The following is a 16,228-nucleotide window of genomic DNA, read 5'->3' on the forward strand; positions in this document are numbered from 1 at the left end:
TGAAAGCTACTTCACTAGCCACATGGGCTGAAACAACCCTCCATTAGAACTCCTTTACATATGTCACAAAGCCTTTCCTTCCTACCTTGGCACCTAAGCTCATGATGACCACCTGACAATATAGGGCCCAGGGGAAGAATGGGAGAGACAACAGTGGCTCACTTTTCAACTGGGATAGCAGTGCAGCTGTAGTGGGAGTGAATTTAGGACTGAGCCTGTGAAAAAACATTCCTGAGGACTCAAAAGTCCTTTGTAGTAAGGGTGGGGAGGATTTTATTGAGGCTAGAGGGTCTAAACTTGAAGGTGGTACAATCAATCATTAAGATTCATATATTAATGATATTGTGACCTCATTTGTACCTGTGGACTGTTGAGGCCTGGGGAAATAAGGGTTACATAAATGTGAACAAAACAGTGTCCCTATCTTCTTCAAAAAGGGGCCAATTTAGTGGGGAAAAAGATGTGTTCATATTAATAAAAATATAATGCAATATATTCAACTTTATAAGTGAGGTATTGCACTTGGTGTCTCATTGAATGACACATAAGAGTATCTGGGTCCCATTTGATAGGAATTGGGGTGCCATTAAATGTTTTTAACTTAGGGAGAATCATTTATCAAATTTTTTGCTTTAGAAACATTTCTGACTATTGGTTTGGCAGAAGGATTGGAATGAGAAGCTAAAAGCAGGGGAGACCAGTAGTTCAAGCAGAGGTAAGTAGGGCCTAAACTAGGTATATATTAGTTGAGTAGAGAAAGGGGATGGATTAGAACTGTTGAAGAGGACTATGTGTCTTATTAGATATTGAAGTGCAGTATCATGTATTACCATAAAACATATAAGTTCTGAGCCTAGACTGCTTAGGAGTGAATCATGGCTCTGCTGTTTATTAATATTAATGGGATAACCTAGGGCAAATTATGAACCCTCTTCATTTCAGTTTTTTCAGCTGTAAAATCTGGATGATAATAGTGCCTATGCTTCATATAGTTATTCTGTGAATAGAAATAATTTAATACCAAAAAGTCTTTAGAATAGTGCCTTGAACAAAAGTTTGTTTGCTATCATTACTCTAGCTAGGGTAATGAGAGGAATAGTGATAAAAGTCAGTAAGATGAGAATACAGAAAGCTTGGCAACCACAGAGGACAAAGAAAATAGTGAGTTCCCTTTTGGACATACTGAATCTGTAGTTTCTCACACATGGTAGTCACATGGTGTTTGCTGAATAATAACAGAAATAAGCAGGTTTTTCTTTTTTTTTTTTTTTTTTTTTTTTTTTGAGACAGAGTCTCACTCTGTTGCCCGGGCTAGAGTGAGTGCCGTGGCGTTAGTCTAGCTCACAGCAGCCTCAAACTCCTGGGCTTAAGCAATCCTACTGCCTCAGCCTCCCGAGTAGCTGGGACTACAGGCATGCACCACCATGCCCGGCTAATTTTTTGTATATATGTATTTTAGTTGTCCATATAATTTCTTTCTATTTTTAGTAGAGACGGGGTCTCACTCTTGCTCAGGCTGGTCTCGAACTCCTGACCTCGAGCGATCCACCCGCCTCGGCCTCCCAGAGTGCTAGGATTACAGGCGTGAGCCACCGCGCCCGGCCGGTTTTTCTGTTTTAAAAAAAATTATGTGCCAGATACTGTTGTAAACTCCTTAGCTATATAATCTCATTTAATCCTCTCCACAACCCTGTGAGATAGACTATTATTTCCACTTAACAACTGATTTAATAGAGTAGTTAACAGGTTTGTGGCTTCACAATATTAGCAAAAGCCTCATTCTCAGAAGGCAAAAGAAGTTCTGGTTTACCCGGCTGGAAGTGAGAAAGTGGACCCGCTGAGATTTGAACCCGGACAATCTGATTCCAGCTCTACTGTGCTGAACCACTACAATGGTTTAAACCATTTTGAAACCTCTGGCCACTAATATCTCAATGAAGATACTGAAACTGGAGTCTATTAAGATACCGCATCCTATTTCATGCAGTGTTAGATGTTTAATAATAAAGATACTTTTTATTGAATGGCAGTCTTCACAATAACCCATTAAGGTATTATAATCAATATTTTACTGCAGTGGAAACTAAGACCCAGAGATGTTCAGGAACATGTCCATAGTTGCATAACTACTAAGTAGCAGAGGAGATTTGAGCTCAGATCTATTTGCTCTGAAAGTTTATACTATTTCTATACTTACCTTCTAAATTTACCTATATTATATTTAGCAGTGATATGTCATATTGTGTTTTGCAAATGATCCTGTGACTTCAATGGACTCTGCAACACCTTATCAAGTTTGAAAAACATTTAATTATGGAAGCATAGTAACTGGAATACTATCTCTCAAACTTTAGTTGCATAAGAATCATATATAGAGTTCTAGACCTTGCCCCAAATGTGCTGAATCAAATTTCCAAGGGTGGGTCTCAGATATCACATCTTTAAAATCACCTGATGTGATTCTGATGCAGGTTCTCCGAGGACCATATTTTGAGGAACACTGTAAAGGATGGGGTTAGTTCAGGTACCCTTGGCATGAGCTCTCTGGTTGAAGTCTTATTGCACTTGCATTGTAAGTACCATATAGTTTATTACCTCTTAATTATTATTTCATATCTGCTATCATTAATTTAACCGAGAGCAAGCATGCAGCTGAGAGCCCAGAAGCAGTGTATCCTCTGCCTCCTGTTCTGTTGTCCATTATTTCCCACTCTCTGCACCCCTTTTTACTGATGAAGCACCCAGCAAGGCTACGTGGTCAGACTTGTTTTTAACAGAAAGTAAAGGTGTGATGTAAGGAGGGAGTATTGGCTTCAAATCCTACTTCTGCCTCTCTGAACTGTGTTTCCCTCATCTGTAAAACTGTGTTGACAGAATCTACTTCACAATGTTGTGAGATAATGTGTTGCCTAGTATATTGTTAGTCTTTCAATAACTGATGGCAATCATCAATGCATTATACACCCTTACCTTAGGAGAAAAAGATCATAGAAGTATTATGCTGTATGTACAGGAAGGGATATCATTTCTCAGAAACATTCAGTAAGACACTGGAAAGATTCAAGACAAGATTAAACTTGTAACTATTCATGAATAATATCATTCTTTTTTTTTTTTTTTTTTTGAGACAGAGTCTCGCTCTGTTGCCCGGGCTAGAGTGAGTGCCGTGGCGTCAGCCTAGCTCACAGCAACCTCAAACTCCTGGACTTAAGGGATCCTACTGCCTCAGCCTCCCGAGTAGCTGGGACTACAGGCATGCGCCACCATGCCCAGCTAATTTTTTGTATATATATGTTTTAGTTGTCCATATAATTTCTTTCTATTTTTAGTAGAGACGGAGTCTCACTCTTGCTCAGGCTGGTTTCGAACTCCTGATCTTGAGCGATCCACCCGCCTCGGCCTCCCAGAGTGCTAGGATTACAGGCGTTAGCCACTGCGCCCAGCCAATATCATTCTCTTTATTTTGACCCATCCTAAAGCTGATCTAAATCAGACAGTTATATTTGGTAAATATTTCACAACCATCTCTTATTTACTTATTTTTTTATTTTTACAAAACAAAACCCTCTTATTTACTTATTGCTCACTGTGCAAACCAGGTCAATATGACCTACTGTTTTCTTTTGTGGGTTAATTATTCAGCTATGGAAGCATTAATTTGACAAAGATCTGGTAGTAACAAATGTGCACAATTAAACTTTTTAAAGCCACAAACGTATTCACTATTCTGCTGTTCCTTGTCAGCAAGAACACCTTTGCAAAAAAGAAAAATTATAACTTAACTACAGTATGAACTACCTAGGAATATTTAAATAACATAAAGATAATTGATTGATACAATTTTAACTCCCTACAGGATGCTATTCAGGAAAAGAGGTTTTACCCTTCACCATTTCTAGGCTGGGAATGATGAAAAGAGGCTCATTTGAATTGTCCATATTGAGCTTTTTTATCAATGATTTCTAAGCCTGACTTTTCAAAGGAACAAGGCATCTCTGTTGATCTCTTGGAATATTCTTATTATTTTAATGTATCGTATATAATAATATTAAAAGATAGTATTGAATATTAGTGTGCCCGGTACTGTGAAAGCCTGTTACACTTAATGAGTTAATCTTTACAACAGTCTTCTCAGGTATGTATTACTCATTCTCACAGTTTCTTAAGTGAGGACCCAGAAACTTAGAGAGAATAGGTAATTTGCCCAGAAGGATGGAGCTGGGACACTGTCTGATCCTAAGCTCAGACTACCAACACTTTTCTGGTCTTCCCCCAAGCCCTCAAAAGAATGGATTATTTATTTTTTGGAATAAATTTATGCCAACTTTACTACAACCTCATGAGAGAACCTGAACTGGAACCACCCCGCTAAGCCACTTCAGAATTCCTGATCCTCAGAAACGGAAATAACAAATGTTGCTATCATAAGTCACTTTTTGGGGTAATTTGTTATGCTGTTGCATATTAGATAACTAATACATGAGTAAAAGAAAAAAGATCCCTATCTTGTTTAAGCCACTGTCATTTTATATTTTCTGTCACTTGCAACCAAATCTAAGTCCTTTTTCCAGTTAAATTAATTTGTAGAGTTAACGTAAAGAAACAGCTTTGAGGTGCTATTCCTAGGGTTCTCGGAAACTGAGAACTGGCAGAGACCAAAGAGAGAGAACATCTCGTCCAATCTCCGCATCTTACAGGTAAAAGTAATAGCTAACCTATGCCAGGCTGTCTGCTAAATTCCATTCATTCTCAGGATGTGAGAATGGAGGTGGAAACTCACTATCCATTTACAGATGAAGAAACTAGATCCACACTCTTACCCATTTTGCTTTATTCTTTCACTACTGTTAACAGTTAAATTACAAGCATATGACAAAGTTTTGTTATAATCTTGGACACAAGTGAAAAGACCTATAGTAGTCCAAAGGATCACTTTGGTAAAGACAAGTGAATAGAACTAATCACAGTTAAAATGGTTATACAAAGAAAATGATAACTGATTTAAGGTCATCTTTTGATTTACCTGGGTGATTAGTGACTGATTTCTCACAAGAGGTAAGCCTGAGAGAATCCTTTTTACATGTGTTGTAGATTGATTAATATGTATTGATTATTTAGCACTCCTTATCACTCAGAAGTGTCCCAGACCAAGTCTGCACAAATGAGGAAACTGAGGCCCCAGAATGGGCAAGTGATCTGCCCTGGGTCCCATGGATAAGTAGTTAGTGGCAGAGGTGGTATTAGAACTCAGGTCAATGTTTTATTTATTAGCCAGGCTGTTTCAAAAGAATAGTTATTAGCTAGTGAATAGAAATCAGATATATATGTGACATCCCTGTTTCTTTCTCCCTACATAGCTCTCAGCATTTAAAAATCTTCTTGGAGTTGCCTTATGTAACGGGGATAATTTTGTACCTTGTTTTGAGTTTTTTAAAAAACAAATGTCAGGGGGTAGGGAGGATGGAAACAGAATCGATACTTTCCTAACCACTTTTTTTCCCTCTCTGTAGACAGGGATTAAGCAATCACCTGTCAGATTTCATCATTACAATGAATGTTAAGCCTGACACTTTACAGGAAGCTTATCGTCCTTTCCATTCCAGAAACTTGTGATATCTTCCCTCACAACATGGTGCAAACAGCTGAGTCAAGTTGTCCATGACACTAGCCACCTTTCCCTCAGGCCATACACACTGCACCATTCTTGTTCCCAGCAATTCAACCCATAATAGAGCCTTTGACTGGAAGTCGAGTCGTTGGTGTTGACTTGGCAGTATATGTTAAGAACAAGAGAAGTGACCCAGAGTTATGTTTAGGAAATGGAAGGCTCCTGTCTGCTTGGAATTTTTGTAGAGAAACATGGACTACTATATACATTATATTTTCATATTTGTAATGAAACAAACTATGGTTTCAACATTATCTAAACTTACCTTCAAAAGGTGATCTAAGGAATGGGACTATATATTTGGACACTTACGTAGTTTGTGGTGTAGCTCACATTCTTCTGGGAGAAGGAATTAGAAATCTGAGTAAAGAGGTGCCCAAATCACACACACAGTACCTAGTTTAGGAATGAATTCCTGCTTAAGGGGTCAAAATGAGAACCCTTTACAGGGAGAAACAATTGTTGAAAGAAAAAGTTTAAATATAATTTGGATTAATTTTTCTTAAAAATATTTATGTATACTACTGAATAACAGGGGAATTTTGGTTTGTAAAGGCCTTTCAAATTCTCATTTACGCAGCAAGAAATATTTGATGCCTATTGCTTGCTTACTGCTTGTTCTGGGAACATAGACAAAGGCAGATAAGCACATTATATGTAATGTCAGGTATTTAAAATCGTTAAGAAATAAGATAAATTACTTTATTGGGCACTCTTATTTATGTCATTCTTCTGATTTTTTGTTGTTAAAAATATTCGGTAGTTAAAGCTGTAGTCATCCACTGGAGGGACTGGAATTAATAAGGAAGAAACATTGACTGATTCAGGATGGGTTGGGTAATGTGAAACTTTCAGTCTCCTTGAAAGCTATGAGTAGTTCAAGAACAGTAGTGTGGATTTATTCAGCTTTATGTCCTGAATTCCTGCTGGATAGTAGGTGTCCAATTATGCTGACTAAGTGAAAATAAAGTCCCTGGAGTTCCAGATGGGTAATTCTTTTAATCTTTAACGGTGAGCTTAAGGGATACTACTTCTACCAGAAAGCCCTCTGACTATTTAGAAAGGTGATTAAGACAACATCCTGTATGTATCAGTCTTAGCCCATTTTCTGTTTCTTGTAACAGAATACCTGAAATTGGGTAATTTATAAAGAAAAGGAATTTATTTACGGTAATGGAGGCTGAGAAATACAAGGTTGAGGGGCCACATCTGGTGAGGGCCTTCTTGCTGGCAGGGACTCTGCAGAGCCCTGAGGCAGCAGAGGGCATCACGTGGCAAAGGGGCTGAGCATGCTAGCTCAGGTCTGTCTTTCTCTTCTTATAAAGCTACCAGTCCCAGGCCGGGCGTGGTGGCTCACGCCTGTAATCCTAGCACTCTGGGAGGCCGAGGCGGGTGGATTGCTCAAGGTCAGGAGTTCGAGACCAGCCTGAGCGAGACCCCGTCTCTACTAAAAATAGAAAGACATTATATGGACAACTAAAAATCTATATAGAAAAAATTAGCCGGGCATAGTGGCGCATGCCTGTAGTCCCAGCTACTCGGGAGGCTGAGGCAGTAGGATCGCTTAAGCCGAGGAGTCTGAGGTTGCTGTGAGCTAAGCTGACGCCACGGCACTCACTCTAGCCTGGGCAACAAAGTGAGACTCTGTCTCAACAAAAAAAAAAAAAAAAAAAAAAAGCTACCAGTCCCAATCTCATGATAACCCATTAATTCGTGAATGGATTAATCCATTTATGAGGGGCGAGCCCTCATGACACAATCACTTCTTAAAGGCCCCAATTCTTCTTAATACTGCCCCATTGGGGAATAAGTTTAAGCATAAGTTTTGGAGGGGACAAACATTCAAATCATAGCAACCACTAAATCATCTTAGCCTGCTGCAGCAATTGTTGATTGGCTATATTGACTGACAATAAGTATCAACTCTGGTATTGATTTAGGACTATGATTCCAATTGTCTTGCAATTGAAACATTCTTTCATTGCTTGTTTTTCACAATTAAGCTCCTACTGGGGAAAGTGCTGTGTCACATATTCAAATAAATAGAGTACAATGCCTTAAAATTGGCCTTCCCTGACCAGAAACCCTTTCCAGGGTCTTCAAAACTAGGGTTGGAAAATACTACAGAAGAGGCCTAATGTCATTGTATTTTTAGGTTGCCAAAAATTGATTTGATTTTTTTTTCCCATGTAACACCAAGTTTTTCAGAGAGAATGAGAGTGGGAAAGAGAAAACACCCACCCTACCAGGCAATATATGATGAGGATTTTCACTGTTCTGTTCACATTGCCTTATCCAGTCTCCTTTTGGTGGCCAATGGCTAGATCTGTTAGAATTGTCCACTGTCATGTACCACCTTACTGAGGAAGTCATATAGTGAGGTGATGAAAACGACAACCTTGGGTTTAATAACAATTCCTATCTGCTGTAGTTGCAGTAACCTACGGTAATGATACTACACTGATCAATGACCTCCTCTAGAGCTAAAGTTCAATATAAATCAATCATTTATTCTGGATATATCAGGTGATTAATTGCTACATTACTCAGCATATGGAGCTAATGTTACCAGCTTGTTTTGAAGGGAAAAATGACCCACAGGGCTTATTTTTTTAATCACATTATTTATTTCATTTTGTCATCTTACACAAATTCCTTGAGATGGCTAGAGTGCAAAGTGCCTGTTAATATTCTTCAACTGACTACACAGCTTCAGATCTGGGTTACAGTGAAACTCTGTGTGTGGATAGACTTTTATTGCTAAACACCTTTTCAATGTACCTGGTTCTAGGGATATGCTAGTGAACAATACAGACAGAAACAGGTGAATGGGAAATGCAATATGGTGTATTAATAGTTAAAATGAGGAAATTACAGAATGCCATGAACTTTTCTCATTTCTTCTTTATTCAACAAATATTTGTTTAGTACTAACTGTATGATGGACACTCTTCTAAGTGCTGAGGATAAAACAAAGTGCTTGTTCTCATGGAGCTCATTTCTTTATACAACTGGTTCATCTGAGGTCAGATTCTACAATTCCAAGATAGCTGGAGTGAAAGATCAGAATAAAGTAAAGAAATACAGGGTAGGCCGGGCGCGGTGGCTCACGCCTGTAATCCTAGCTCTCTGGGAGGCCGAGGTGGGCGGATCGTTTGAGCTCAGGAGTTCGAGACCAGCCTGAGCAAGAGCGAGACCCCACCTCTAAAAATAGAAAGAAATTATATGGACAGCTAAAAATATATATAGAAAAAATTAGCCGGGCATGGTGGTGCATGCCTGTAGTCCCAGCTACTCGGGAGGCTGAGACAGGAGGATCGCTTGAGCCCAGGAGTTTGAGGTTGCTGTGAGCTAGGCTGACGCCACGGCACTCACTCTAGCCTGGGCAACAGAGTGAGACTCTGTCTCAAAAAAAAAAAAAAAAAAGAAAAGAATAGAAAATCAAAAAGAAAAATGTAAAAAAAAAAAAAAAAAAAGAAATACAGGGTAAATAAGAAAATGTCTTCTGGGGGTTATTAAAAAATATGGAGGCAAAGCCCTAAGGAAAGAGCAAAGGAAAAAAGATGGAGAAACAGGGTAAGAAGAGGCAGGAAGAGAGAGATTGCTCTACCAAGGACTGTACTATTTTATCCCCTAAGCATTATTCTGACTTCTTTAGGACAGACTGTGTGTGTATAAGCCATCTCTGTATCCCAACTAATGCAGCACCTCGGAGGGTATTGTCAGACCTAGATGTATATGGCCAGATTATTTACTTACTAATTTGTGGGACCCTAGGCCATTACCCAAATGTCTTCAAGACTTTCCTATATCACTGCCTCGTAGAGTTGTTTTATTTCGTATTAATAGCTTAAAGACAGTACTTACTATTCTGTAACTACTTGTGCCAGGTACTATTATAACTACTTCAAATATATTAACTTGCTTAATCCTCATAAAAATCCTACGAGGTAGGTATTATTACCCCCATTTTATTTAGTTTGGAAAATAGTTAATGCTGGCACCCTCATTTTATATAAGAGGAAACGGAGGCACTAAGAAGTCATGTAGCCAGCTCATGGTTGTACAGCTAGTATCTGGCAAAATCTAACTTCATCTCCAGAGTCTGGGATTTAACCATCGCTTACATTACCTGTCAATAAATGCCACATAGTAAGATTTGAACTAAACAGGATGCATTCCACTGCAAAGTTCCTTCTCACCTCCTCCTATTCCATTATTTGTTCAATATTTATTGAATCCCCATGTTGTCAGGGAACTGTGAGAGATACCAGAGATACAAGAGTTAATACAGCTTATCTGGTTCTTGACCTCCTGGGGTTTATAGCCATTAAGCAAATAACATATCCTCCCCAGGTTCTCAGCCTTCACGGTTTTCTCCCATTTCTTTATCTGTTCATCAGTCCTCCAGCCAACTAGTGCAGAATTGATCAAGGAGAGAGGAGAACAGGCTCCCCTGAAGGCCAGGGGCGCAGGTCAGGTGACATACAGGTAAGAGACAGACTGACCTTTGACCGGGTAGTGTCGCTAAGTCCTCTCCTTTCTCTCTGAGCCTAGCCTTAAAATGGAGGGATTTGCACCGAGATTCTTTCCCGCACTAACCTTCCTAGATTACTCACCCTTTCCCCCGCCCCCCAGGCCCATCTGGCCTCTCCGTGACCTGGCGCTCCTGAGTTTGAGGTGCATTTCCTCTCTTGAATTTCCAGATACTGTTTTTCCCTCCACCGAGTCTCCCGAATTCCACGAGGCCTTTCCCTCGCGATCTCTGCCCAGCCCGTCACGCCCAGGCTCTGCGCCTGCCGTGGGCTGACGCCTGGGACGCCCAGTATCCGGTCCCGCCACGCGCCATCGTTTTCCGTTTGGGTTTCAAGTTCTTGGAGCCTCCCAGCCCCGGTTCAGCCAACCGCTGGGGCGGGAGTCAAGCCCAGACTTTTGACTAGCAGGCAGGGTGGTCTGAGCTCGGCCCGGCGGCCGAAAGTCCGGCACCCGCGAACCGTAGGGAGGCAGAGGGCGGCGCAGCCTCCCCAGCCAACAGGGCGTCACGGCCTGGGCGCCCAGACAGAGCTCACGGCCCTTGCCGCGGCCATTGTGCTTGGTCACCTCGGCCTCAAGGCCTGGTGGGCAGCGCGGCAACGGGGAGAAGCGCTGAAAGCGTCACTAACACGACATCTTCTCCCTTCACATACTGCGTTTTTATGTGGCAAGACAAACAGGGAAAAGGTTTAGTTTCTTTTTGCAGGACACGAAAAGGACAAGGAACGCAAAGAGCGGAGGCGGGAGGTAGAAGCCGCGCGCCTCCGCGCGCGCCCGGTCACGTGCGCCGCGAGGACCGCATGGCGGCGGCTTGCGCGCACCCGCGTCTCGGCTCCCCGGGCTGCCCGGGCGCGCGCGCCGACGGGGCGGGCGCATGCGCGTGGGGGCGCGCCGCCTCTGCCCCGCGGCGAGGGTGTCTATGGAGAGGCGGCGGCCGCGGCTGCTGAGGCGGAGGCTGAGGCAGTCGCGATGGCGCCCTTCCCTGAAGAAGTGGACGTCTTCACCGCCCCACACTGGCGGATGAAGCAGTTGGTGGGGCTCTACTGCGACAAGGTAACGGAGCGCAGGGCCTACTGCTCTGGGCGGCGCAGGCGGCGAGGAGGAGCGGGCTGGGTCCCTGGGGCGGCCTGGCCCGTGCGGCGCCCGCAGCCCCCGGGGCCGCCGCCGCAAAAGGAGCCGCCTGCGCAGCTGTCAGCGCCGCGCCGCTCCCCCTCACCTCCCCGCCCGCTGCGGGCCCCATGGAGAGCCCGCATCTCCGCTCGGACGCGCCCTCGGGGCGGGCGGCGCAGCCTCTTCTCGGCAGCGTCCTCCTGCCCCAGGGCCTGGCGCTCTAAGGAGGGGCGCTGCCCTGGCCACCCGCCGTCCTCGGGGCCAGCCCCCGCTGCAGCTCTGGCCTCCCGCTGCTTCCCCCTTAGGGAGAGGGGCCCGTTCCCTCCCCACGAAGCTTGGGGACCTTGGGTCGGCCACCTGCGGTGGGGTTCCCATCCGCAGAGAGTAGGCCGTTTCTGCAGTTGTCCTCGCCCCTAGTCGCTCCCTCCCCTCGGCCTGTTTTGGGGCTCTCTCTGCAGACACCCATCCATCCTTCCTCTGAACCTCTAGCTTGCTTCCTGGCTTAAAGAGCAGCTTCTCCCAACTACCCCCTGCTCATTTTGCCCCAGGTTTTTCACCGGTTTGATTTGGTAGAAAAACCAGGCTTAGGAATTAAAGAACCTTCGCTCTTCATATAGGATTTTTTTTCCCTTGGAACTTTTATTTCCGCGAGCATTTACTGGATGTAGATTTTTTTGTAAGACGGCCATTCCCTGTTGGAATTCTTTACATGGGCGTGAATGAAAGGGCCTCAGAAAAAGTTGGTTTAACTGTGAGAACCATTTTGGACTCTTAATTGGCTCAGCATAAGCTGAAAAAACATTTTCGTTGCGATAGTTAAGGGCCTTTTGCTAATGACTTTAAAACAATATTAAAATTCCACATATTTGCCAGTTTATGTTGGGGAAAGTCACGTGGATATGCTGCAAAATTAAAGCAGGCCTGTTTCTTGTAGAAATGAATCAAATAAACAGCATTTAAGTGGCTGTTGTTTAAACATAGAAATCGACTTTTATGAATTTGCAGAAATTACATAGCATTAAGCAGAACCACTGTAGACAGAAAAGAGGGCTTGCCTTATAGCCCAGCCAGGTGAGTGGAGGATGCCCAGGATGTTCACTGCTAGGCCACACTCAAGACCAGCAATTTAAAGCAATGAAGTTGAGTTTCAGATCTTAGCACCCCTGCACCACAACCATCTTCTCCCTCCCTCCATTTTGAAAATTTAAAAATACCCTGTTCAGATATAGTTTGAATGGGCCTGTCTAGGACAGTGGTTTGCAACCTTAATTGCTTATTAGAATTAACGCAAAAACTGTTAAAAACCTGATGCCCAAATCACTACAATTAGGATCTCTGAGGATGGAACCCAGACATCAAATATAAGTTAAAGGTCTCCAGGTGCGTGCAGTGTGCAGCCAAGGGTGAGAGCCACTTATCTAGGAGAGGCTTAAGGAATGGTTAAGGCTTAAGCCATTAAGCAGAAGTATATAACCGTGAATTTTCCAGTTAACTCTACTGTAGTGTTTTTACCCCTCTGGCTTTTGTATTTAGCTCATTCTGACAATATCCTTTAGTTTCACAAAAGAAAGAATTGAGGGAGGGGTGCTTTTTATTTTCTCAAAATCAGAAACGGAAGGTATTAAGGACAAGTGGAATCCAAGATATTCTTTCCAACTTTGACTGTGAAGAGGTAGTCCAGAGATCACCTGAAATTATGTTGGAAAATTTTGTGTATATTTTCCTAGGCAGTTTGTAGCCTTCATCAAATTTCCAAATGATTTTGACCTCCCAAAATAAAGAACCAAAATTTTATTTATTTGCGCAGTAGGCTAACTAGCCTTATTTTAAAATTTTCAAGAAGTCGGTCACTATTTTTGTTCTTCTTTTCCTGGTGATTGAGAATATTTGAAAAAGTTCTGAAAATATAATTGCTTTTTAGAAAACAACTGAGTCAAATAAAATTCTTTACAGTAGTCAAATGTTCTCTTGCATAACGAGTTTAATAAAGCATTTTCAGTTTAACATAGTGTAAATCAAAAATTATCACTAATTCTGAATTAATTAGATATGGTTAATGAGATTGTATATATTCATCAAGAAGATTAAAAGTCCAATTTTCTGATCTGTGACCAAGGTGATTTAGAAAAAAAAACCTGCATAGGAATTTTACATCCGGGTTTCTTCTTGGTACTGATAACCAATGGAAATGTCTCATAGGATGCCCTTTGGGAACTAGAGTGGAAAAATAGTATTTTGTAATGGCTGAGTAGTCTTAGAGGAATTAAAGGAAGTGTGCTTTGTTTGTTTTCGTTCATTTGTCACCTCAAGTTTTGCCATCACCATCCTTTGGTTGTATAGGCCGAAGATATCCAACCCAACTATTTCACTGTACTGTATTCCAAATTTTGGCTCTGAATGCCCAGTTACTATAAAGAAGTCAGTTTTATTTCCAGTATTCAACTTTTCAAATGCAGTATATTTTAGGAGCATTTGTTTACTTATTAGCATCAAATCAATCATTTATATGCTTAAATTATTTTACTTAGAATAATTTATTTTCTTAGGCCATTTGAAAAATTTTTTAACTATAAAAGTGAATTTTAGCATGAGAAAAGAGAGCACAATGAATTTTCAAAAGCTGACAAATATCATGTGTCTTAGGTTGTTTTATAATACCTAATGTTGTTGTATAATACCTAATTTAATACTTTGTTCATGGATGTCCTCTTATATTTGTAAAAGGTTTTATGGAAAGGTTTTTTTCACCTTTGTTATCCAAACAGTTCTTTGAAGTAGGTAAAGGCAGAGGGGATTTTTGTTTTATAGCTGGGGATCTGTAGGCCTAGATTGCCTAGGCCAAGGTTATTTAAGCAATTAGTGATAGATCCAGATGGAAACCCAAGTCAGTATTAGAACTCCCAGTTTAAAATTTTTTTTTATATGAATCCATAGTAGTTTCTGATTTTTTAGGTAATAATCTACTAAGAAATCTTTTTTGCTAATTTGCTGGCCTTCCAAACTGGGATGATTTTAGTGAAAATTTGCATTGAATGACATTTCTTTTCTATTTTACTTCAATTCATCAGTCTTTCCTCCAGTCTTCAAAGCTTTACTCCATTAATTCTGTCAGCATGGAGTAGTACCTTGTGTTTGCAGTGTGAGTTGTGGTACCTGTTCTTAAGGAGTTTATAATCTAATATGTAATAACATCTGTGCTCGGATGGAACTCTAAATAGGAAATAGTGAAAGCAAAGGAAGTTATATCTGGTCATCTCTACATTAAAGTGTTGGGAGTCGTCTCTTTGAATTGAGTTCTGAGAACAAAGTAGGTGGTGGCTGTAAAGACAGAGATTCCCAGGCTTATTTTTAAACCAGTTATAAAATACTCAAGTGGTGGAGCCTTAAGGAGTGCCCAAGTTTTTCAGTTAAATGTCCTAAAAGTGTCATCTACTTTAGCACTTTATAAAGAAAGAATATTTTATGATAAAAACCCATAAGAAGGAAAGAAGCTCAGAATAATTTGAATAGATTATTTTTTAAAAATTGCATGAAATGTAGCTTTATGATCAGTTTTCCTTGTTTTTCTCATTTCTCTGCATACCTATAAAAATTTATTAACTGGCGTTTGGGAAGATTGACTTGGTGGAGAAAGATTATTGAATTGCGAGCTGGGAGAGGAAGGCAAAGGGAATTTAGTGAGTTCTTACTACATGCTTACATGATTTCTTTTCATCCTTGCAAGAGCCCTGTAAGACGAGTATTATCCTTCATTTAAGTTGAGGAAACAGGCCAGGCATGGTGGCTCACACTTATAATCCTAGCACTTTGGGAGGCCAAGGCAGGGTATTGCTTGAGGTCAGGAGTTCGAGACCAGTCTGAGTAAGAGGGAGACCTACAAAAAAACAGAAAGATTAGCTGGATCTGGTGGCACATACCTGTAGTCCCAGCTACTCGGGTGGCTGAGGCAGGAGGATCTTTTGAGCCCAGGAGTTTGAGGTTGCAGTGAGCTATGATGATGCCACTGCACTCTAGTTGGGGCAACAGAATGAGACCCTGTCTCAAAGAAATCAAAATAAATACATAAAGTTGAAGAAACAGTGTTAGTGGTTAAATAACTTACTCTACTCATTCAACTAGTAATTAGTAAAGCCTGAATTTTACTTTAGGATTTTGCCCCCTCTGGAGCACATGGGTTTTGCATTACCTTACTAGTTCTGCTACTTATTGCTAGCTTTATGGTTTTATGCAAAACAGTTCACCTGTGGGCCATCATTTTTTCCATCTGTAAAGTAAATTTGATGGGATAGTTACTAAGGTTTCTTCACTGCGTGTAAATCTGCCTTGATTAAATGAAAGTATTGTCTGTCTAGTAGAAAGTAAAAACATATCTGGAGTAATGATATTTGGGCTTGTTCTTGTTCTGCTGTTTTTTGTATCTTCTTTAGAACTATTTAAGTGACACATTACTTTGGAGAATCAGTTTGAAGCCAGGCTGTATTATTTTAGGTTGTAGAGTATCTGAGACAGAAAACCTATTATAAGTCCTTTTAAACTATGAAGACACCATGTTACTGTTTGTTACTATTTGTTAATTATGTGTAGCGTGTTCCGTATGGGTACCTGGTTGAATTTGTGAGGCACCAGCGTACAACAACTTTAAAGGTCACTGGGAACATTTATATTCTACTATAGACCAGTGTTTTCAACATGTGTTCTATGACCTATTAGTAGGTCATAAATCATTTTCGTGGATCAGAAACAACATTAAAAAATTAAATGGAAAAGTAAATGTTAAGAGTGTATCATAGCTTAGAGAAGGAAATATTGTTTCCTGAAATTTGTTTGAAGTGTTTATGATGTGTAGGAATCTGGATTGCACTATATTGCATAGTGAAGGTCGTGGTTAACTATGTTTGAAAAACACTTCTCCAGAGC

General features: G+C 41.0%; 1 protein-coding gene across 5 annotated transcripts in view; it reads left to right on the forward strand.

Annotated features, from left to right (window-relative positions):
• FBXL5 (F-box and leucine rich repeat protein 5) overlaps positions 1-16,228 on the forward strand; it is a 68,997-nt gene that overhangs the window by 14,686 nt on the left and 38,083 nt on the right. For 2 of the 5 annotated variants that reach the window (XM_069495185.1, XM_069495187.1), the window contains exon 1: positions 11,101-11,254. The exons of 1 other annotated variant lie outside the window; for it this stretch is intronic. In XM_069495185.1, coding sequence (XP_069351286.1) covers positions 11,171-11,254 — 84 coding nt within the window. In that variant the 5' untranslated portion in view covers positions 11,101-11,170. Of the gene's footprint in view, positions 1-10,141; positions 10,160-11,069; positions 11,255-16,228 lie in introns of those variants that run through there. 2 more of the 5 variants (XM_069495190.1, XM_069495188.1) reach the window with 2 other exon arrangements.

Source organism: Eulemur rufifrons, chromosome 19 (genome assembly GCF_041146395.1).
Source record: "Eulemur rufifrons isolate Redbay chromosome 19, OSU_ERuf_1, whole genome shotgun sequence".
In the NCBI taxonomy this organism is placed as follows: Eukaryota; Metazoa; Chordata; class Mammalia; order Primates; family Lemuridae; genus Eulemur; species Eulemur rufifrons.